The sequence below is a fragment of the Vipera berus genome (assembly GCF_964194415.1).
Source record: "Vipera berus genome assembly, chromosome: 1".
Classification (NCBI taxonomy): domain Eukaryota; kingdom Metazoa; phylum Chordata; class Lepidosauria; order Squamata; family Viperidae; genus Vipera; species Vipera berus.
In genome coordinates this window covers 321,398,481-321,423,268 of record NC_138202.1, presented here as the reverse complement: position 1 = coordinate 321,423,268, position 24,788 = coordinate 321,398,481, and the positions used below count along the sequence as shown (strand labels likewise).

The window sequence follows — 24,788 nt, the reverse complement described above, 5'->3', positions numbered from 1 at the left end:
TTTGGGCCAGGAACTATGGTCATGGGAATCTGTAGGTTCCTGGTCAAATTACCAAGGCATCCGGACCCCTATCTTATGGGGTTGGAGGGAGGGCGAGTTGTCAGATGACACATTGATCAGCTCAGGAAACGGTTTTCAGAATGGCCACTAAGTGAGGACTGTGTCATAGGTCCCTCCCAAGGTCCTCAAACGTGTGGCCAAGCCAGCCCTCACATGGGCTCTCTAGACTTTTCTGTCATAACTGAGGTGGAACCAGAGGGAGAAGTGGGGAGTCCTGGAATGCAACATGGATCCCCTGAAGGAGCAAGCCATCCGAACCTCAGCAACCGCTGCCCCTATTCTGCTGATCAGTCTGACTCTGGGGTGGGCCAACCTGGAGAGGCCAGCCAGAGAGCATCTAATCCCCTTGACTCAGGAGCACAAAGGGACACAAGTCTACCCAGCCCACTGGGTAAGCTGGTAGACCACAAAGTGAGTGGAACTCCGAGACGTTCCACTAGGGCACACAAGCCTCCTTCATATCTCGCTGATTACATTGTAAAATAAAGAGCTATAATATTGTTGTATTGCTCTATGCCACTATACTACAGAAACTAGTGCTATAACTGTCTAAATGTGCTATCTTGAAGCCTATTCATTCAGACGTTGTTAATAATGTTGTAACCTACATGGGTTGGTTTTTTTCTATTACTTTTATTTTAGTGTGTTTTGATAATGAGTCTTGATAATTGCATTACTAATTGTGTTAATATTGTCTGATCTAAGAGGGGAGGAGTGTTATGTACTGGGCTCATTAGTAATACCACGTGGGTTGCTGGAGCAGATAACAGGTCTCCAGCAACCCAGACTACAAGTCTCCAGTGCTATAATTGGCTATCCCTAGGCAGCAATGGTTGCTTCAAACCTATTGGCTGCCGCCTAGGGGCTAGACCAGAGGTAGGCAACCTTGGCTCTTTTATGACTTGTGGACTTCAACTCCCAGAATTCCTGAGCCAGCCATGCTAGACTATATATTGTGGCTAGCTGCAGCCATTTGCCAGTACAGATTCTGCACGAAATAAAATATGAGTTTCCCTGTACTCCATTACCTCGTCTTCATTCCTGCGCCAAAGAACCCGCTATTTAACAGAAATTAAATAGGATTGACCCATAACTGAAGACATACTGTATATCAGATACCTAAGAACAAAAAGAGAAAGTCACCCATTCCTAATATAAAAAAATGAAAGAGAGCAAATATTGCCAACTCTTACCAGGCTAAGCAGGTAAATTGAGTGGGTGATTTCTATTCATAAGCTGCATTTACTAGATGTTATTTGTTTGTTTGTTCTAGAATAACTTTATGCAACGTTAGGTGACATAAAAAAGTGCTTATTCATGGATTTAATTAATTTTCCAGAATGAGCTATAAAATGCAGTATTTGTCAGAGCTTTTCTTCCTCGCAAGCTGTTAGTGCATCCCATCATCCCATTAAGCAAAATAGTCCAAATGCTGATCCTATGTAAAGAATTGGTGATACATTATAGTTGACTTTATTGCCATATAACCCCAGATCATTCACCAAAATAACAGCAACTGATAAAATTAGAACATATATAATATGTTCTAAGTATATAATACTTGCAGTTCTGTCAAAAAAAAGTGAGGAAAGAAATGAGTTGCTATAGAATCATAAGGAACTCTCAATCTGCAAAAACAATTCCTTCCCCTGCAAGAAATGGCATATTGCATAATAAACGCTGAATCCATGGACAAGAAAGACCAGTTATACAATTTAGAAAAAGGGCAGGTAATTTTTTTGTCACAGCATTTCTAGCTACACTTACCTTAATAGATTAGTATTATTTTTAAAAAGTCCAAGAAAAATAAATGCATTTCATTTTACATTATCATTATCATACCAAAAATGGATTTGAATCAGAAAAAAAGAAAGAAAGGGATTTTCAGACAGAAGACCGTAATTACTAGATGGTCCTCATCCAGACTGCAAGATGCTTATTTGGTCCAGGCACGGACTTGAAATACATGTTTGGTTTCAGCAGACTCAAAACATTCATGTTCTAGAAAAAAAATGTGTTCTGGGGTGGGAGACTGTGGAGAAAATGAGATGTCACCCATAGCAGCTGCAAGGAACAGAGATGCTGAGAAGACTGAGATGAGATGGAGAGGCCAGTCAGGTATGTTGTGCTTGAATTCAAGCAGAGTGACAAGGCACTGAGTAGATCAAGCAGGTGAATTGCTGCACAGGTCATGCAGAGGAAAAAGTGGAAAGGGAAATGAGGCACAACATTCAGCCATAAGACACCCCCCACACCCCCCAATATTTTTCAAAGGAAACCCAGAACAATTTAAAAGTTCTGGGCTTCAGTTCAGCCAGGCCAAGACCTACTACAAGCAATTCAGTCAAAGCTCCAAGGCACAATTTGTATTATTCTTTGAAACACATTTTCAACAAACCGTAAGTCACAATGTATTTTGTAAATATCTTACACAGAGGCTGTTACAGTCACATCTTTGTTACAACATTAAAAATAAATGACCGTAACCAACCGAAAGCAAAAGAAATATGTTTTATAATACTGCGTGAAATATCACTGGGACAGCATCTTTTTATCTTGGAAGCATCTCCAATCCAAGCCTGAATATTGAAAGTATTTGCTGTATTTTCTGCTCCTTAAAGCTGCAACTCTTACCTGCATGTTGCATATTTGGTCTGTCTTTCAAGAGTACATCACCAAGGATCTGACGATAAAACAGTATGAGATGCATATAGCACATGCTGCCAATTAATACTTCTGGTAATAGGCTGATTAAAAAATGAAAATACAGCATTCATTTCAGGCATAATCTCAAGTGATGTTTGGGCACATCATAATATAAATTTTCTTTCTGCCCAGATCTGAATGATTGCTATGGCAATCAATTAGTGATTTTGGCATTAAACCTAGAAACAAATAATTCAACATTTTTTTAAAAAAAACACATTTAATTCAGACAATTCCAAAGCAGTTCTATTAATCAAGATCTAACTATAATGCTTTTTTCTAGACTACCTTTTGAAAACTATAAACCCACTGCTCCCAGTAAGGTAGATAATATAATTTTTTCTTTCTTTCAAGATGTTTAATTTCTTGTGCATGAGAAAAACTGTGCTCAAATCTCATCAGGCTAGTACTGTTGTTAAAAAGAATTAGATTTCCATACTTTATTTTATTTAACTTATTTAGAGACCACTAATCTCCCTCAGAGCAACATATATCACATAATCCAAGAAGAGTATTTTGTTCTTGTACTTATTTGCTTTTAAATATGCAAACCCGTTTACTAAGGATATTTTTTATTAAAATGGTTTTAAACTGTTCAATTAAATGGATTAATTAAACACTGTTGTCTTTTTTGAATTATACTAATTTTATCTACCGGTAATTTTATCATGGAAGCTTCCTCTATTAATTCTTCTGGTTTACAATTTGAGATACTTCATTCTTTTTCCACTATTATTTGATGGCATCATTTATTACAGCTGTACACACTTCGGAAGAAATTTAGAAGAAGTATTTTATACTTAGTCAAAACATAACACTTTTCTGTTATTCATTAAAGGAATATGAATAGCTGATACTGCTTTAAGGTATCCCAACTCCTAAAAGTTAGAACAACTATTAAAACAGCAGCACCATTTTTCAGAGTTAGAAGTTAGGAAAAAAAAGTTACTTTAAGGAAATAGAGAAAGATACTACATTCATGAATCATTTTTGAATACTTTTAATTGTTTTATTTGTACATTTTAATAGCTTTTATACATTTAGTAACTTTGAGAAGTTGACATTTGATAACAAAAGACATTTAGTATTTTATATGTAATAATAGAGCCAGTTACATTTATTGCAGAGCTTTATTTCAAGTTATGAGACTTTCAACATGATCTGAAAAATCTCAAAACTGATTTTGATGGTGTGAGATTGTAGGCATAATGAAATATCTATTTCCACAGTAAAAGGTAAACCACAAAATAACTAGTGTTCACTTACTTCATTATTCCTTTCGATCTTGTGCTAATAGACCTCAGTTTTAATAGAAGTTGTGGCTGCTTCCTCAGTGTTATCATATGATGAAAAACATTGCTGCTGGCTTTAGTAAAAGAATACATACAGTCAAACATAGTGACAGAAGAATCCCATAAATTGTTTTTTTTTCCTGCTGTCAGCAATGTCTCAACCTAGTAATATATTTTATTCTGATTTCATTATCTTCAGGCTTGTTTTGTTTTAAAATTATTCTAGTCATATATTTCAGCCCCTTTTATCTCTATACAGTAGATAGAATACAAGCATACTGCTATTCTGTTAAGAAATCACTCTTTAAATCACTCTTTTCTTGATGATTTTTGCTGCTTGATATAACATTTACAAACGGTTTTATTTATTTCAGTAATAATTTTCTTTTTCTATCGCTAATATTTGTTGCTCTTAAACTATATACAAATGACAGAGAGCTGAGAGTTTTGCTTTCAATTCCCATTTAATCCATGCTTACTGCCACATTAGATGTTTCCAAATCTGACAATAAAACTCAAATAGGATTTCTGACTATGTAAACTGAGACCTTTCATTTACTTTTTTATTTTGATATAAAATAAATTATACCTCTCCTTGAAACTGAGGGGTCCACTTCCACCCTTTTTTCATATGGAGTCCCACCATTCAAAAGCAGCTCATATGTTCTGCAAAATATTTAAATGATACATTATACAGGAAAATAGTAAGTAATTCTTCTATAACTTACATTTCTTCTGAATTAGCACAGGATTGAAATTACAGGAAAAATGCTGGTTTTTTCTTGCACTAGGAAGACTTAATGAATTGTGTTGGCTTATTCTTTTGTTGTTTATGAATGTATTGGTTTATCATAGAAAATAAAATACAAAACAGTAAAAGCGCGCCTGTCCTTTGGAACCAGTTACCCGTAGAGTTCAGGACTGCCCCTGATTTTCGTTCGTTCCGCCGGGACCTGAAGACCTGACTCTTTGAGCTTTCCAGCCAGGACTGAGAATTTTTAATTTTTAACTTATTGTAATTAAATAGAGCCTTGGTGGAGCAGTGGGCTAATGCCTCCTTAAGTAACACCAGCTGCCTGCAATTAGTGCAGGTTCACATCCCACCAGGCTCAAGGTTGACTCAGCCTTCCATCCTTCCAAGGTAGGTAAAATGAGGACCCAGATTGTTGGGGGCAATAAGCTGACTTTGTAATAATGCCGCTTGGGGTGTGTGTGAAAGCCCTAACAAGCAGGCATATGCATAGAATGAAGGCTACTGCTAAGCTTGTAAGCCGCCCTGAGTCTTCGGAGAAGGGCGGGATATAAATGTAATAAAAATAAAAATAAAAATAAATAAATAATTGGTTTTTTTAAATCAGAGTTATAGGGTTTTTAGATTTTTAATCAAGGATAATTTAATCTATTTTAATTGTTATTAACTTGTTATTAAGTTCAATAAATAATAATAATAATAATAATAACTTTTTAAAAAGTAACATGAATACATCTAATAATGATGACTGAATTATGTCAGCTATAAAAATTCTCGTTGTTATATTAGTGCTCCAAACTTGGTGGTAAATGGCAATGAAATCATTTTCTAGTACTCCCTAGCCTGTTTTGGATTTAAGGGGAGCCACAACCAGAAAATTGTTTGTAAACTTCAGCTTCTACTAGTCACTTTGTAGTAGTTAAAATTTTATCTTTAAGTTTGTCAAAATGTTTTCACTGGAAATATGGTAACACTAAATTAAGCCAATCAGAAAAAGTTTCCTTCTCACAAAAAAGCTCTTTACAGATGTAATAAGTATCATTATTCTGATTTTAGGTTTAGAATAGAATAGAGCTGAAGGGGACCTTGGAGGTCTTCTAGTCCAGCCACCCAGAAGCATAAGAAAAGTGAAATTATTAAAACTGGCAGATTACAAAAAAAGAAAAATATTTCCAGATTATTGAAAATCTGTACAGAAAAAAAATTCATCAATTATAAATAGTAATAACAATAGCACATGGACTTACATACTGCTCCATAGTGTTTTTACAGCACTCTGAGCAGTTTACAGTGTCAGCATATTGCCCCCCAACAATCTAGGTCCTCATTTTACCAACCTTGGAAGGATGAATGGCTGAGTGAACTTGAGTTAGTCAGGATTGAACGCCTGTCAATGGGCAGAGTGAGCCTGCAATATTACATTCCAACCAATGTGCCAACATTACTCAGTCACGTATAAAACTACACACAAACACTTATATAGCAGTGCTTTTGTAAGAAGCACATGGTTTGGAGCAATAAAAATTCACTATGTGCCTGCTTCTCAAAAAGCTGCTACTATTGCATACCAAGTATTTTATAGGCAATATATCTGTTTTATTTCTACTACGGTAAGCTCTTGGTATCTTTTCCTGTTCAGTATTTTTTTTCTGGCGCATCCCATTTTTCTAGACAAGATTGCTTCCTGATTAAGGATTCTAAACAATGGTATCTGCTGGAGGGACAGAATTTCCTCCAGCTATCCCCATTTAAATTTGCTTGGTGGTGGGGACTGAAAACCTTCTGGAATAGATTTGGGATATATCTGCAAAATAAAATGGTGAAAAAATAAAGTCTCATTGGAAGACTGGATTTCTATTCATTTAACATCAAGTATAGCTTTAACTGTTATCAAAAGACTGTGAAGCTCAGGGTTGTAATTTTTAACTATAATGTTCCAAAATTTAAATAATTAAAATACATGGTTCCAAATGTAAATTATTGTCATAGGTGTCGGGCATCAAAGAATCCACATGCAGAATCCTGGACTTATATTGGACTAGGATTTCAGTTCTTTGCCAAGGAACCACATGGCAAGCATTATTTTCAGACTCTAAATAAAAATAACCATGCCATTTTCTTAGAAACTATCAATATAGCACAAAATAAACTATTATATTTGTACATTATTCTTTCTCCCAGAGAAGCCCAAAGCACATACTATCTAAAAATATAAAAATAATCTAAAATCTTTGATTTCAATGTAGGCTTTTTCATACCATGAACTGTAATCAAAAATATAATTTCTACCTGTGTTACCTACAAGGACGATCAAAGAACACAGAATTTCCTTTCCCTGCAATGGGAAAATGTAATCCCTACAGCACAGGAATGTAACTTAAAGATGTTTAAACTGAAGAATGTAATAAAAATTAACAAACCACTTTTACAGACTTCAAGGCAGATCTCCCTTATTAGAATAATTGACAATACAGATTGTCTGTGTATATTTTTAAAAATTGCTTAACACAAAGGAGTTTTATTTATGACTGCAGGCAATAATATTACAAATTAGGAATAACACAATAATACAGGAAACTCTCCAAAAAAAGGAAATTATTATCTATTTCTAGCTGGCATATTCTCAGACCATATTATTTTAACATCTTTTAAGCAGTAAGACTTGATTAACAAGATTAACACCCTTAGAAACTATTAAAGGGCTGCATACCTATTACATGACATTATTAAAACCAGACCATGCAGCACATATTTAGCACAAGCCTTAGGGAAAAAAATGTTTTTTTGTGACAATAGCCAAGCCTAGCTGAGAGATCTCTGGTATGGCAATTTCCCTGGACTGAGTTCATGGAATGCAGAAACCATCATCATATTTGGGTGGGAAAAGGAAATAATGAAGAAGAATTAGTCAGTTTTGGGGTGTGTGAATGTGTGCTTTAATTATACTGAATGTAAAATAATACTAAATCAATTTGAATGAAGCTGGTTTAATAAAGTTTGTCAGAAGAAAAGATAAGAATGCATACTGAAGTATTATCATACCTCTTGGCAGAGAAAAATTGTATATATAAAACATCACTGAGTGAGTGACAAAAAAGAGCAAATAGAATTTGGGAAGAGGTCAAAGAAGAAGATGGAAATGGAGGGAACAGGTCTCAAGCACAGGGGGATATGTCATATTTGTTTTCCTCCCTGAAAACGACAAAACATACATATGCTGAAAATGGAGGTTGACTATCTTTGAGGAAGAAATCTACAGCAGGCTTGTCAAACTCGCGATGTCACATGACATCACACAACGTATCATGACTTTTTCCCCATTGCCAGCAATGATGCATCCAGCCCGCGGGCCAGGAGTTTGACATGCCTGATCTACAGGGATCATCTGGCTAAGAGATAAAAGCACTGGTAACCATGACAAGAAGTGACCAAGATCTTGAGGTTCAAGATATTATAGAAAAGGAAATGTCAGCATAATCAACACAATTCACACTTGTCTTGAAGAGACACATTTTTTAAAAAAAGCTTAGGAAAGTACTATGTGAGACCCTATGAATAATAATAATAATAATAATAATAATAATAATAATAATAATAATAATAATAATAATAATAATAATAATAATAATAATAATAATAATAATATATAATATATAATATATAATAATAATATAATATATAATAATAATGGTGGTGGTGATGATGATGATGATGATGTTGGAAGGGACCTTGGAGGTCATCTAGTCCAACCCTTAGTTCAAAGGGAATAGAGGAGGGAATTTCTCAAAAATACAATACTGGAAGTACAATTGCACACCATTCCAATGAGAAGAAAGGGAGGCAACCTCAGCAACTGCTGTAGATGTGCATTGTGATTTAGAATGAGTTAACACTTAAAAAGGACCTGTGTTAGAAATAAAAGATAAGTGAAATCACCAAGAAGCATACCTGCAAGTAGCAAGTAACAACAGAAAGAGGGACAAAAATACTAACACACAAAAGGAGAATAAACGCACCAAAAAAAGCTAAAATCAACAACAGCATTTTGGCCATATTAACAGCATAAAAGGAAAAGAGGAAAGTGTGATCTTGCTGCTCAGAAAAATTGGCAGGTCTGTTTCAGATGATAGGGAGAGAACAGAGCTTCGGCCTTGACTCACAAAGAAAAGTACGTGCTATGGACCAAAGCAGAACTGAAAAAATAAGAGAATGGTAATTCTATGTAAGCAGAGAGAATGGTTGGGGACTGTCAAGCTATGATAAATGTACTGAAGTATCCAGGATCAGATCTGGTACCTTTGAAAGTCTAGAAGAAGTTTGCAAAAGTCATCTTGGGATCCATTTGTGAGAAATCATAAGGTCAGACGTAGTGCAAGAACATTACAAAACGGCAACTGTTGCTCCCATATATTTTTTTTAAAAAGGAGGAAAAGTGAACCTATGTAATGGGTTTAAAAATAATAAGGCATGCCAAACTAACTTGATCTCTTCTGACAGAATAATCAGTTTAGTCGACTAGACAAGTTTGCTAGACATAGTGGTGTGTCTTTAGGAAAATATTAAGGGTGGAAGAAAAGTGAACAAAACCGTACAGCATAACTTCCTCCCATACTCTAAACAGTTCAACGTAATATAAATTACGTTGATGAGTTAGATAAAATTATTATGTTTACAAATAACAGAAAGAGATATTTATTCTGAGATCGGATGGCCATCTGTCAGAAATACTACACTAGTAGATTCCCAAAGTATGCAAGGATTAGAATAGATGATCTTCAAGGGTATTTCCATTCTTTCTGTTGTATAATTGCCATAATGAAAAAAAAAGATGGGGTTAAAAACTTGTCATCTATTTGCTTCTGTAGATTATTTTATATTTCAAGTTGCTTAATTACTTAGCAGTAAAATCCCTGAACCCAATGAGATAGTTAAATAAACACTTGTTTAAAGTTTAATTCTAAATACTCCAATTGAAAGGAATTGATAAAAATAGATAAAAGCTGCTCACGGATACTTTGACTTTGAAATACAATTAAGCTATTAGATTCAATTTAAAATATTGGATTTTTTCCATTTAAAAATTAAAAAAATGTTTTTTTAAAAAAGCTGTCCCTTATAATGTTTTCACAAGACCTCACAAAGGGCCAGCAGCTCCCTCAGGAGGACATGCCTTGTCAGCAGCAAAAGATGGTGAAGATCAGCTGGGGGCAACAGGGGTAGCAGTCAGCAAGGTGGCCAAAAGGACAGAGATGGGGGGGAGGGGAAGAAAAATAGGCAGGTAGGGGGAGTTGAAGCACATACTGCGGTCATAAATGTGGGTAGTCTGCCAAGCACCCCAATTTTGATCACATGAACATGGAGCAAAGCAACAGCCATTATTTTCGGTCATAATAACTGATCATAACTGCCACTTGTTCAGGACCATCATAACTTTTAATGATCACTGAACAAATGGTCAATAAGCAAGGACTACCTGTATATCTAATTGAAAGTTCTGTTTAACTTTTACTAAACTTTTCCCTTATCCCGCCCCTTTTAGCCCCTCTTAGGACACACTCCTAAATTTATCTGCCTTCTGTAACAAGAAATATATAGTGGAAATCTAATTTCAAATAACAATCCGTCCAACATGAGATTCCAGGGCACCTAAATAAAGCATAAGTCAGTTCCTCCAACTTATGAGCAATAAACATGTGATTTATACTTGTAAAATTTGCAGTTCTGAATACTGGAATTTCTGGTTTAACTGATGCAATATTTTTTCACATCTGGCACAGGACTACAAATAGGAAATTCAACATTTATCAACTGAATTGTCTTATTATGGCTCCACCTTTTCTCACTCTTCACAAAAAAAACTTACTTGGAAGGAGTTGGAAGTCCACTTGAGTCAAAGAGTTTTAGAAATGCCCAACCACAGCTTAATTCTCCTCTCTCACCTGTTGACTAGAAAAGAATGAGAATGAATAAGAACAATTTAATTAGGCACAATTCAATCTCAGATCTGCAACACTTGCACTATGTCTGTTGATGGCTACAACCCCCAACCCCATTTTGCAGCCCTTAAAGTGTTCTGATTACCCCACTAAAAGTAGCAATGCAATTTCCTGATCTTTTTGCCACAAAAAGGTGTAAAATATGTACACACTGAGTATTAGATTCACAATCTCCCTAAACAGAAAGCTTGTAGAAATCAATGATAGGCTTTCCTCCCTCTCATTTACATACCAATGCCAGGTTGTTATTCAGTACTGTTAACTATGCAAACAAATCATGACCAAGAGAAAAACTACTCAGAATACTGGCTATTACTGTTAAGAAGATAATCAAGCCTTCACATTCAGACAGACTATTCTTTCATTACATTTTAGCATAGTGTGTTTTGTGAAGCAAATTTGTATGGAATGTAGATTGTGATGCTCAGCACAAACCTATTTCTAAACTCACTGCAATCCCAAGTGACTAATCATTCTAGAAATAACACAGTATCAGGTACAGAGAGTTTCACATAACACTTATAAACAGTTTTTGATATTTCATTACCAACAAGAACAAAGGTGGCGATCTTGATGGTCATTAAAGGTAAAGGTTCCCCCGCACATGTGTGCTAGTCGTTTCCGACTCTAGGGGCTGGTGCTCATCTACGTTTCAAAGCTGAAGAGCCAGCGCTTGTCTGAGGATGTCTCCGTGGTCATGTGGCCGGCATGACTAGACGCCAAAGGCGCACGGAACGCTGTTACCTTCCCACCGTAGTGGTCCCTATTTTTCTACTTGCATTTTTACATACTTTCAAACTGCTAGGTTGGCAGAAGCTGGGACAAGTAACAGGCGCTCTCTCTGCTACGTGGCACTCGGGATTCGACCCGCCAAACTGCCAACCTTCTGATCGACAAGCTCAGAGTCCTAACCCACAGAGCCACCGCATCCCTATTGATGGTCATTACCATCGCTTAATTTTTGTTTCTATAACTAGACCCTTTTTTGTATCATTTTTATTTAATCTGCTAAAAGCCCTAATAAGATGTTTAATCTCAAGACAAAGCATCTAAAAAACAAGCTGGTTGACCATTCCATGAAAAAAATTAAAAAGAACACATATTAAATTGTGCCAGTTGCAAAAGAAGTGGATTTTTATAATACTGAAATCTACTATTGTTTCATTCCTATGGATTATCATGCCAAACACTTCTCTTGCTAATCCTTTTGCTTCTCCACCCAACACAGTCTGCTAATAGAGTTTCATATACTGAGTCATCTTTATGGACTTACATTATGGTAAGTGATTCCAAGTTCAAACAATAGTCCAATTTCTGGAGATGGATTATTAGATCTAATGAAACAATCACCATCAAGAATACAGGGCAAAATGCCAGTAACCTACAAACAAACAAAACAAAATGATCTATTTTCTTTTAAATATTTTTAAAATTCTATATAAATCTGTCTTGTAAACATTTGCCTTTAGTTTCTCATAAAAAGAGCCAGATTGTTTTAAGGTATCGGGCTAGAAACTGAAATGAGAGTTCCAGCCCAGATTTAGATAAGAAACTTTGGGCCTGTCACTCTCTCTGGCCTAGGAAGAAGGCAACAGCAAACATTTCCAAAAAAGTTGCCAAGAAAACTGTATGGCATTCTCCACACAGCTAACCAGTAAAGATGCACAGAAACAGTCTCCCAAAGAGCCCCATCAAACCATCACAGAATCCTAGGGTTCCATGGGACACAGTTTAAACAACCCTGTTTAAGTGTATAATATTTAACGAAACATAACATATAGAAATGGCTAGTATATATTATTATGTAAAAGTAAAAGTTGAGGTTGTATGTTATTACCTTATTCCACTGTGCCAAAAGGAGTTGGAAATCAATGCTTTTCTTTTTCTTTTCCCCTTTCCCCTACACTTTTTCCTCTTCCCCTTCCCCCCCTTTTCCCATTATTTTAATATTTCTTTGTATTTTATATTCTTAAAAACTAATAAAAATATCAGATACTACCATACTTGCCAAATCTTCTGGACAGGTAAAATACACCATATCAAATCTTTATACATACCCTTGGAGAAAACGTCCAGGTTTTGGGGTTTTTTGATTGCCATGTAGCTCTTACAGTATGAATGTTGCTCAGAATCTAGAATAACATAAAGCAAAGGGAAAACCCACTGCATCTAGTGCATCTAAAACAATGAAGTAATAAGGGGAATGTAACATAAAACCAAGAAAAAAACTGGTGGCAAAAGGATATAGTTATAGGCAGTTATTAGAAAGATTTAAATAAACAGTTTATGGTTTTGAACACTCTAAGAATGAGTTTGAAATTTCAATTATATTCAAATGATGAACATGTAATTGCTAGATGTGTGAACTTTCACTGAAATTTGAAACAGAAGAACAAGTGAAAGAATGTATGATAAAGTAGGCTAAAAGTTTAGTTAAATGAATCAATGGAAAAGTATGTGATTGAAAGGACTGAATTTTACATTATGTTACAATCTTAAATAGAACTTTTACAAAATAATGTACCTTGGTATATGTCAACAGAGAAACTGTCTACAATTTATAAAGGCCAAATTTATGTTGGAAATTTGAAAAAGAAAGGACATTGTGTTTTTCGTGTTTGGCGGACATGTCAAAAAGAAAAAGAAAAATTTGGATTCATTCACTAATTCAAAGGATTTTAAAGATTAATATACAGTTGAAATCCAATGCTTTTCTTTTGGGATTGATAAACAAACAACTGGAAAAAAGTCATGGAATTTTGTTTTTCTATTTGATAACAGCAGCAAGATTGTTATATGCATGATGATGGAAAGATTCAGCACCTATCCACAATAGAGAAATAGTTAGTGAAGGTGATGGAATTTGTTAAGATGGCTAAATTGACTTCTTCGATCAGAAAAAAGACAACATCTGTGTCCCCACCTGCCTCCCCCACTCACAGCTCGGCAGATGCCTTAGTGGAAGCTTGGGAAAGGGCAGCCACTGAGGCTCTTGACCGAGTTGTACCCTTGCGGCCCCTGACCCGATGCAGATCCCGTCGAGCTCCATGGTTCTCCGCGGAGCTCCGGGAGATGAAGCGCCGGAGACGGGGCCTAGAGAGCGGTTGGAGGTCCAGCCGATCCGAATCCGACCGATTGCGACTAAGAACCCATATTAGGTCTTATCTCGCTGCGATAAGGGTGGCGAGGTCTAATCACTTCGCTACCCTTATCGCGCCCGCAGATAATCGCCCGGCCGCTCTGTTTAGGGTGACTCGCTCCCTCCTTAATCAGGAGGTGAGGGAGGAACCCTTGCAGGGTCGTGCCGAGGAGTTTAACAATTATCTGTCGGACAAAATCACTCGGATTCGGACCGGTCTGGACTCCGACTGGGCAGAGTCTGGCGATCAGGACGCGGGTGGTCTTGTCGATATCACTTGGGAGGAGTTTGATTCTGTGACTCCGGAGGAAGTGGACAGGATTATGGGGAGACTGAGCTCCACCACATGTTTATTGGACCCGTGCCCTTCCTGGCTGATTTATGCAGCCCGGGAGAGGACACGCAGCTGGTTCCAGGCAGTTATATCAGCTTCTTTGAGTGAGGGTAGCTTCCCTGCCGTCTTGAAAGAGGCGGTGGTGAGGCCCCTCCTCAAGAAGCCTGCCTTGGACCCAGCTGTATTGAACAACTTTCATCCGGTCTCCAACCTTCGCTTTCTTGCGAAGGTTGTTGAGAGTGTGGTGGCGCATCAGCTCCCTTTGGTCCTGGATGAAGCGGATTATCTAGACCCATACCAATTGGGTTTCAGGCCCGGGCACAGCACGGAGACGGCATTGGTCGCGCTGGTGAATGATCTCTGGAGGGCTCGGGACAGGGGTCATTCCTCTGTTCTAGTCCTATTGGACCTCTCAGCGGCTTTCGATACCATCGACCATGGTATCCTGCTGCGGCGTCTCAGGGGATTGGGAGTGGGAGGCACGGTTTTACAGTGGTTCTCCTCCTATCTCCAGGGACGCTCGCAGTCGGTGTTGACAGGAGGGCAGAGGTCGACCGCGAGGTCTCTCGTTTGTGGAGTTCCTCAGGGGTCGGTCCTCTCGCCTCTCCTGTTCAACATCTATATGAAACCGCTAGGTGAGATCATTCGTGGCTTTGGAGTTGGGTATCATCAGTACGCTGATGATACCCAGCTTTTTCTTTCTACCCCAAACCACCCCAGTGATGCCCTCAACGTGATGTCCCGTTGCCTGGAGGCGGTTCGGGTCTGGATGGGGAGGAACAGACTTCAACTCAACCCCGACAAGACCGAGTGGCTTTGCATACCTTCATCCCGGGTCTATTCGGATATTCCATCTCTTTCTATGGGGGGTGAATTATTACCCCCCCGTAGATAGGGCTCGCAACTTGGGAGTCCTCCTAGATTCGCGGCTTACCTTGGAAGATCACATGGTGGCCGTGACTAGGGGGGCTTTCGCCCAGGTTCGCCTGGTGCGCCAGTTGCGGCCCTATCTAAGCCGGGATGATTTATGCACGGTCACTCACGCGCTCGTGACCTCTCGTCTAGACTACTGCAACGCCCTCTACATGGGGCTTCCCTTGAGGACCACCCGGAGGCTCCAACTGGTACAGAATGCAGCCGCGAGAGTTGTGTTGGGAGTTTCCCGATACTCCCACGTGACACCTCTGCTCCGTGAGCTGCATTGGTTGCCAGTTGTCTTCCGGGTGAGATTCAAGGTGCTAGTAATGGTGTTCAAAGCCCTCCATGGCATGGGGCCGGAGTACCTCAGGGAACATCTGCTGCCGGCATCAAGCTCCCTGCGCCCTGTGCGTTCCCACAGAGAGGGCCTCCTCAGGGTGCCACCGGTCAGAGAATGCCGTCTGGTGGCCCCCAGGGGGAGATCCTTCTCTGTGGGCGCCCCGGAGCTATTGAACCAGTTACCGGTTGAGCTCCGGACGGCGCCCGATCTGCGCTCCTTTCGCCGCGATCTGAAAACATACTTGTTCGAGCAAGCCGGCCTGGCCTGAGGGGGGATTGGTGGGGGTTTTTTTATCATTCTTATTGGGGTTTTTACTATGTATCTATTGTATTTTAATCGGGCATGTATTTAATTATCTTTTAATTTTTGTAAATTTCTGTGTTTTATTCTTGCCCTGTACACCGCCCTGAGTCCTTCGGGAGAAGGGCGGTATAGAAATGATAATAAATTAAATTAATTAAATTAAATTATTGCTGACTGGAAACCCTTTATGAACTTTTTGCATTAAACAGAAAAAAAAATAATTTATGATTTATAGTTTTGATGGTTAGACAGGACAGATTACAGAAAGAAGAAAGCTACATTATAATTATAAAGTAAGAAGTAAATTTATAATTGTATTTATGATGTAAAGAAGTTTGGAAACTACTTAGGATATCCTTTTTTTCTTTTCTATTTTTCTTTTACTTTTTTCCTTTCTTATACTTTTAGCTTGCTCTTCTATTTCTTTTTCTTTTCTTGTACTTTTAGCTTGCTCTTCTATTTCTTTTTCTTACTTTATATTAGTTTGTATTAGTTTTTATCTTCCTTTTTAAAAAAAACCTTTAATAATAATAATGAAATGATAGTAAAGAAAACACTCCAATTATTTTCAGTATTGGTTTAGAGTATCGGCTTTCTCTATCAGTTCAAGTGAATTAAAACTATGGATCCCATTTAATATAAAATGGTGAAAGATCTTCTCAATTATTTTTATAGTCAGGTGAATCACTTGATTGATATTTAGCTATATAAAGAGCATCAAATCAGTCACTCAAAACTCTGATAGAAGGAAAGACTTAAATCTAGTCAATGTGACATTCTAACAGCAGCATGTACAAAAAAAAACCTGGTAAACATGTTCAACTTACCCGGTTGCCATCAAAAAGGCAGAGTCGGATATGTCTACTGAGGACCTGTATACTAATATCAGGAAAAGGAATGCCTTTGCAGTTCCATAAAGTCATAACTAGTGATATCCTAGTTGGTCTTGGCTGAATCTGAAATAGATAAAATATGACCAACCATTAAATATATTTGGAAAAATAGAAATGTAGAGTACTATTGTGTTTAAAAGCTGTACATATAATTTTAAAAGATATTCTTATACAACCACTCTTTGTTTAGCAACTACTTTTGTTAGCACCTAATCATAAATACAACAGTAATTGACAGTAATAAAAAAATCATTTTCTGACATACATGCATGTTTATGAACAAATTTCATGCACCTGAAAACAACTTTCAATATTAAACTGATTAAGGTCTGATCAGTTATAGGTAGCAATGACAGCCAACTGAAGAGTTCTAATTAACTAATTAATATCACAGAGCTGAGCCTATTAACTTGCAGTTAATACTTAGGGAAGTGCAGCTCGGGAATAAATAGCCTATTTAAGAAATCTCTTCATCCTGCAAGAGGGCAAAAAAAAGTAGAGGGAAAAAGCAGGTCATGCATAGAACATTGTTCAAAAGAACTTTATCTGTACAGGACAGCAGCAACCAGTGATCTTCACACTGGTCTCTGTATCACATATTCATTTAGCAACTATTTCACTTAATAACAAAGTCACTGAACCAGACTGCAATTTTTAAATGAAGAGAGGGTGTACTTAAGAGCTACATAACAGATTTTCCAAGCTGACAAGGATTCTCAAGTACCAATCATCACCAATTCTGAATATTTTCAATCTGCATCCCAATTTGGTCCTTCTCTAAATTCATTCTAGCTTTTCCTTCTGCTTACCAACTTGTTGATAAGCCTCCTTTTTGACGGAAAAGATAACTTTAATTCTTAATTTTATTCATATGGTTATCCATAAAAAGCAACATACGTTCTTCCTAGGGGACATACAGTCTTAACAGATTTGTGCATTTATTTATTAAATTTAAATGCCACCCATCTCACTATGGATGGATAGTAGATTAAACTATCTGAGTACACTATGTCCCCAGCATTCACTGGTCTAATCATTTTGTTTTAAAAAAAAGGAGTAAGATTTGTCTATCAGGATCTATGTTTTACAAACCTATACTAGCTTTTACTAATCACCTTTTTACTTTCTAAATGCATGCAAACTTTAATTTAATTTAATTTATTATCATTTCTAAACCGCCCTTCTCCCGAAGGACTCAGGGCGGTGTACAGGGCAAGAATAAAACACAGAAATTTACAAAAATTAAAAGATAATTAAATGCATGCCCGATTAAAATACAATTGATACATAGTAAAAACCCCAATAAGAATGATAAAAAACCCCACCAATCCCCCCTCAGGCCAGGCCGGCTTGCTCGAACAAGTATGTTTTCAGATCGCGGCGAAAGGAGCACAGATCGGGCGCCGTCCGGAGCTCAACCGGTAACTGGTTCCATAGCTCCGGGGCGCCCACAGAGAAGGATCTCCCCCTGGGGGCCACCAGACGGCATTCTCTGACCGGTGGCACCCTGAGGAGGCCCTCTCTGTGGGAACGCACAGGGCGCAGGGAGCTTGATGCCGGCAGCAGATGTTCCCTGAGGTACTCCGGCCCCATGCCATGGAGGGCTTTGAACACCATTACTAGCACCTTGAATCTCACCCGGAAGACAACTGGCAACCAATGCAGCTCACGGAGCAGAGGTGTCACGTGGGAGTATCGGGAAACTCCCAACACAACTCTCGCGGCTGCATTCTGTACCAGTTGGAGCCTCCGGGTGGTCCTCAAGGGAAGCCCCATGTAGAGAGCGTTGCAGTAGTCTAGACGAGAGGTCACGAGCGCGTGAGTGACCGTGCATAAATCATCCCGGCTTAGATAGGGCCGCAACTGGCGCACCAGGCGAACCTGGGCGAAAGCCCCCCTAGTCACGGCCACCATGTGATCTTCCAAGGTAAGCCGCGAATCTAGGAGGACTCCCAAGTTGCGAGCCCTATCTACGGGGGGTAATAATTCACCCCCCATAGAAAGAGATAGAATATCCGAATAGACCCGGGATGAAGGTATGCAAAGCCACTCGGTCTTGTCGGGGTTGAGTTGAAGTCTGTTCCTCCCCATCCAGACCCGAACCGCCTCCAGGCAACGGGACATCACGTTGAGGGCATCACTGGGGTGGTTTGGGGTAGAAAGAAAAAGCTGGGTATCATCAGCGTACTGATGATACCCAACTCCAAAGCCACGAATGATCTCACCCAGCGGTTTCATATAGATGTTGAACAGGAGAGGCGAGAGGACCGACCCCTGAGGAACTCCACAAACGAGAGACCTCGCGGTCGACCTCTGCCCTCCTGTCAACACCGACTGCGAGCGTCCCTGGAGATAGGAGGAGAACCACTGTAAATCCCCTGAGACGCCGCAGCAGGATACCATGGTCGATGGTATCGAAAGCCGCTGAGAGGTCCAATAGGACTAGAACAGAGGAATGACCCCTGTCCCGAGCCCTCCAGAGATCATTCACCAGCGCGACCAATGCCGTCTCCGTGCTGTGCCCGGGCCTGAAACCCGATTGGTACGGGTCTAGATAATCCGCTTCATCCAGGACCAAAGGGAGCTGATGCGCCACCACACTCTCAACAACCTTCACAAGAAAGCGAAGGTTGGAGACCGGACGAAAGTTGTTCAATACAGCTGGGTCCAAGGCAGGCTTCTTGAGGAGGGGCCTCACCACCGCCTCTTTCAAGACGGCAGGGAAGCTACCCTCACTCAAAGAAGCTGATATAACTGCCTGGAACCAGCTGCGTGTCCTCTCCCGGGCTGCATAAATCAGCCAGGAAGGGCACGGGTCCAATAAACATGTGGTGGAGCTCAGTCTCCCCATAATCCTGTCCACTTCCTCCGGAGTCACAGAATCAAACTCCTCCCAAGTGATATCGACAAGACCACCCGCGTCCTGATCGCCAGACTCTGCCCAGTCGGAGTCCAGACCGGTCCGAATCCGAGTGATTTTGTCCGACAGATAATTGTTAAACTCCTCGGCACGACCCTGCAAGGGTTCCTCCCTCACCTCCTGATTAAGGAGGGAGCGAGTCACCCTAAACAGAGCGGCCGGGCGATTATCTGCGGACGCGATAAGGGTAGCGAAGTGATTAGACCTCGCCACCCTTATCGCAGCGAGATAAGACCTAATATGGGTTCTTAGTCGCAATCGGTCGGATTCGGATCGGCTGGACCTCCAACCGCTCTCTAGGCCCCGTCTCCGGTGTTTCATCTCCTGGAGCTCCGCGGAGAACCATGGAGCTCGACGGGATCTGCATCGGGTCAGGGGCCGCAAGGGTACAACTCGGTCAAGAGCCTCAGTGGCTGCCCTTTCCCAAGCTTCCACTAAGGCATCTGCCGAGCTGTGAGTGGGGGAGGCAGGTGGGGACCCCAGCACTGCCTGGAATCTCGCGGAATCCATTAAGCGTCTGGGGCGGTACCATCTAACTGGTTCCACACACCCACGGCGGGGGGTGGCAAAACGGAAGACCAGCCGCAGGAGATGATGATCGGTCCATGACAGGGGCATAATAATTGGGGAGCCCCCACCAAGATCATCTAACCACCGCCCAGATAAGAAAACTAGGTCAAGGGTGTGGCCTCCCTCATGAGTCGGTCCTGAAATTACTTGCGTCAGGTCCATGGCCGTCATGGAAGCCATGAACTCCCGAGCCAACTCAGATGATCCTCCCAGAGATGGTAGATTGAAGTCCCCCTAAACTATAAGTTTCGGGAACTCAACCACCAACCCAGAGAGGACATCGAGAAGAAACCCACTACTTGACAATATTTTGTAGGATTTTCCTTGGCATTGATGTCAAACTGATTGGTCTGTAGTTTGTTGGATTCACTTTTTTTCTTTTTTAAAGTCTGAAATGTTAGCTCTTCTCTAATCTTCTGGAACTTTCCCTATACTTCAATGTGGCACTTTCGCTGCACTCCAATCCTCAAAGGCTGCAGTCTAAGGCTCTGAGAACCAATCCACTGGTTCCTTTACAACCCTGGTCTATATTTCATCTGGCCCTGACAAGCTGAATTTATTCAGAGCAACTAGTTGTTTTTTCACTACTTCCTAGTTTTGACCTTCATTTCTCTTCTATCCAACATGGTGCAACTTCTGGTTGCAACTTCTAAAAGACTGAGTCACTTTTTCCTTTTAAAAAAAGACAGAGGCAAAATTGGAATTAACCAGGCCAGGAATTAACCAGGCAACCATGTTGCCCATCATCATGTTATCATTCTTTCTATCAGCAGACTGACCATTTCCTTGACTTTCTCCTTGTTTTGCACGATGTCTATGGAGATTCTCAGTCATCCAGGTCATAGTTATCCCAAAGATGCTTTTTCACAAGGCAACTGGACTTTGTTTTTCTTTGAAGACGTTTCGCTTTTCATCCAAGAAGCGTCCTCAGACTGAAGAAGCTTCTTGGATGAAAGCGAAACATCTTCAGAGAAAAACAAGAAAGTCCAGTTCTCTTGTGAAAAAGCATCCTTGGGACTTGGTTTTGCACATTCATTCGTTCGTTCATTAAATTTCTATGGCTGCCCATTTCAGTAAATGACTTTGGGCAGCTTGTAATTCAAAACTTATATATACCAAAGAATTCTTTTTGTTATATTTTGCATTCATTTCAAGCTTAACTCATTCTTAGACTTCCTGACACCATCCTTAGATTTAGATTATTTCTTGATACTGTTTTTGCTACATGCCCTTTTTAATATTTTTTTAAACTTATTCTCTGTTGTTTATCAGAGTTCTCTATGCAAGCACACTGGTTCACCACTCTCTCCCATTTGTATTTGGGCCTTTAATATCTCATTTTTCAGTCTCCCAACTTTCCTGAACTGTTTTCCCCTTCAGGATTTTCATGCATGGAATCTTTCATATTTATTCCCTTACTGGAAATGAGCTTTCCTAAAGTCTAGAATGCTAATGTAAGTACCTTCAGTTCTCCCTGTCTGCAGTATGATGAATTGCAGGATGACATGGTCAACCTCTGCCAAAGTTCCTATAACTTCCACTTCCTCAAGCTTTACTTCCACATTAATAAGTATTAAATCCAGGACAGCTAATTCCTTGGTTCCTTTTTCCACCCTTTGTATGATAAAGTCATCTGAAAGAACCTATTGGATCTCCCATTTGCTACAGAGTTTGATTCCCAATTGATGTTAGGTAGTTGACACACACCATTACCACAGTTTATGTTTCATAGACATATTATGGCCACCTGATTTGTGATGAGTTCATCTATATGTTTGGCTGATTCGTAGTACACATGTACAACATTGTCAATGTTTTTTTTCCATATATTCACTCAGACATTTATGGCAGGCTTTTCATTTTTGGTGTCACAAATTTCCCTATAGTTATTTCTATCTATGCTATCACCCTTCCCTTTTCTTGGGTCTTATTTTTTTGTCCTTCCAATATCCTTCCAGTACTTATATCCTTATATAATCTTCCAGTACTACATTCAAATTATGGCTTCCATTCCACCAGGATTCCATAATATCAACAATGTTTGCCTGCTTGTACTAGAACTCCCTCTTTGTTCTTTTTTTAAAAACAAGTTTTATTAATTTTCTAATTTTACATCCAAATATTTATGAAGCATTGTGGTGGTTGGGTGATCAAAAGTTAACAATAACAAATAACAAAATCTTTTATGATCAGCTCAGGTTACATCAACAAGAGTTCCCTCTCCAGTTCCTTTAATTACAATAACATAATCAAATTAATACAGTTCTAATTGTGACACAATCAATTAGAACAATTTTCAATATATTTTCACTTATACATATCCAAGTCCTGTTGTTAAATTTTACCTAATTACACTACAGGTTCCAAAATAGCCTATAGTATCTAGAAAACTTAATTTTCTGGTAACCCACATTTCCCCTATTTGATTATATAATAATTATCATATCTAAAATACATTGTTCATTTCAGTGCATTCTTATTTGTCAGTTTTTCAAAAGAAATCTCCCCTTTATAATCATTAAATTGTGGCTTTAATAAATCAGTTCTTTTTTTTATTGAAGTTTTTCAATACATTTTATCTTTGACAAAACAAAACCCCTCCCAACCCACCCCCCCTTCCCAACCCAGCCCAACCCTCCCTCCCTCCCCTTCCCCCCTCCCCGACTTCCCAGAGCTAAATACAAGGTATAAGAGTAAAAACAATCATAATCTACCATATGCTAACAACAATGAGTTATTAAGTCTATCGCACTTTAACTCTTGTAAAATGACTACAAGCAATATAAATATCACATCAATACTTATTCAAATGCTAAATGAAACTTTTTAGTCCCATATTTATTCTGGATGTAATCAATCCATTTTTTCCACTCCACAATATATCTCTGTTGCGAATGGTCTTTCAAATACGCCGAAATCTTTGCCATTTCCGCCAGGTTGGAAACTTTTAGAGTCCATTCTTCTATAGTCGGCAGTTCTTCCTTCTTCCAATATTGCCCTACTAAAAGTCTTGCTGCCGTAATTAAATTCAACATCAATTTAGTGTCCACAACAGTAGTGTCAGTAATAATACCCAGTAAGAACAATTGCGGAGAAAACTTTATCCTTCTCTTAAATATCTTCTGCATATTCCACCAAATTTTTATCCAAAAAGCCTTAACCTTTTTGCAGGTCCACCATATATGAAAATACGTTGCATCTTCACCACCACACCTCCAACATTTAGGCTGGTAGTTCGGATACATACTTGCTAATTTTTTGGTATCTAAATGCCATCTATAAAACATTTTATAAAAATTCTCTCTTAAATTTTGAGCTTGCGTAAATTTTACATTTCTCACCCAAATCTTTTCCCAAGTATCCATTGTAATAATTTCTTGCAAATTCTGAGCCCACTTTATCATACAATCTTTAACAAGTTCTGTCTCTGAATCAATTTCTATCAATGCAAGATATATCCGTTTGATATGTGCTTGACCCTGATTTCTAATTTGCTTTACCAAATTTTCATCAGTCATTGAAAAACCAATTTTATGATCTTCTTTCCACCTGGCCTGTAGTTGCCCATACTGAAACCAGGTTTGAACAATCTTTTCTCCTCGTAAGAGATTATGCGGCTTCAAATGCCATACATTCCTTTCCAAACTTAAAATTTCCTTATATGTAGTCACATCATGTTTAAACCCAACATTTATATTTTCTATTGCGTGTTTCGGTATTGCCCATAGAGGTATCTTACAATTTAACTTGTATCTATACTTTTTCCAAACTCGCAACAGAGCATGTCTTAAAATATGCACCTTAAACACATTATCCACCTTCTTATCATACAATAGATATGCATGCCAGCCAAATAACAAATGACCTTCAAGATTTAATAATCTTCCTTGTGATAAATTAATCCAATCACTTATCGCTGACAAAGCAGCATGTTTGATGTTTGGTGTAGTATAGTTATCATTAGTTCAACCTGATCTTCTTCTTCTTCCACTTCCATCTGGCTCAGGTAAGAGGTCATGTCCGGTGTTTTGGTTGTTGTTGGGTTGGCTAGATTCTCAATGTACAGTATTTGAAGGCCTTTGGCATCCTCCATCTTAGTGTTGCTTTCTTCGGCTTCTGTTGTTTTTTGGATTGTAAATTTTGTAGTTGGAATCAAGATTTGGGCATCAAGGTCCTCAGTAGATTGTATTTGCTGTTCTTTAGTGTCCCCTATTTTGATGTTAATTTCCTCCTCTTTGTTTGGTTTTTGAATTGTCAATTCATCAGTTAAAGTCACATTTTGGTTCGGTGGATTTAAGCTGTCAGATTTATTTTGCAGTCTTGCTTTCATTTGTTCAGCCACTGCCAGGATTGTTTCAAGTATGAGTTTATAGTCAAGTGGTGGAAAAAATAGATAGGTGTTTTGTGGAGGCTGTTTTTAATAAAAGCCAATAAACGTCCACCTCCACTATTCCTAAAAGTTGTTTTGCCAGGTATTGCCAGTTCTTAACTTTAAAGATAATGTCAACGTCAAATGTGAAATTGAGCCAAATCTCAGAACAGAGAGGTTTGCTTGCTGTATCAGGT

General features: G+C 38.9%; 1 protein-coding gene across 2 annotated transcripts in view; it reads right to left on the bottom strand.

The window, feature by feature from the left end:
- NPHP1 (nephrocystin 1) overlaps positions 1-24,788 on the bottom strand; it is a 48,070-nt gene that overhangs the window by 10,059 nt on the left and 13,223 nt on the right. Inside the window, exons 11-18 of one of the 2 annotated variants that reach the window (XM_081326278.1) lie at positions 16,667-16,795; positions 12,863-12,937; positions 12,079-12,186; positions 10,673-10,755; positions 4,648-4,724; positions 4,033-4,132; positions 2,695-2,807; positions 2,116-2,240 (exon numbers count right to left, since the gene is read on the bottom strand). In XM_081326278.1, the coding sequence (XP_081182404.1) occupies positions 2,116-2,240; positions 2,695-2,807; positions 4,033-4,132; positions 4,648-4,724; positions 10,673-10,755; positions 12,079-12,186; positions 12,863-12,937; positions 16,667-16,795 (810 nt within the window). The remainder of the gene's footprint in view (positions 1-2,115; positions 2,241-2,694; positions 2,808-4,032; positions 4,133-4,647; positions 4,725-10,672; positions 10,756-12,078; positions 12,187-12,862; positions 12,938-16,666; positions 16,796-24,788) is intronic. The other variant, XM_081326277.1, reaches the window with a different exon arrangement.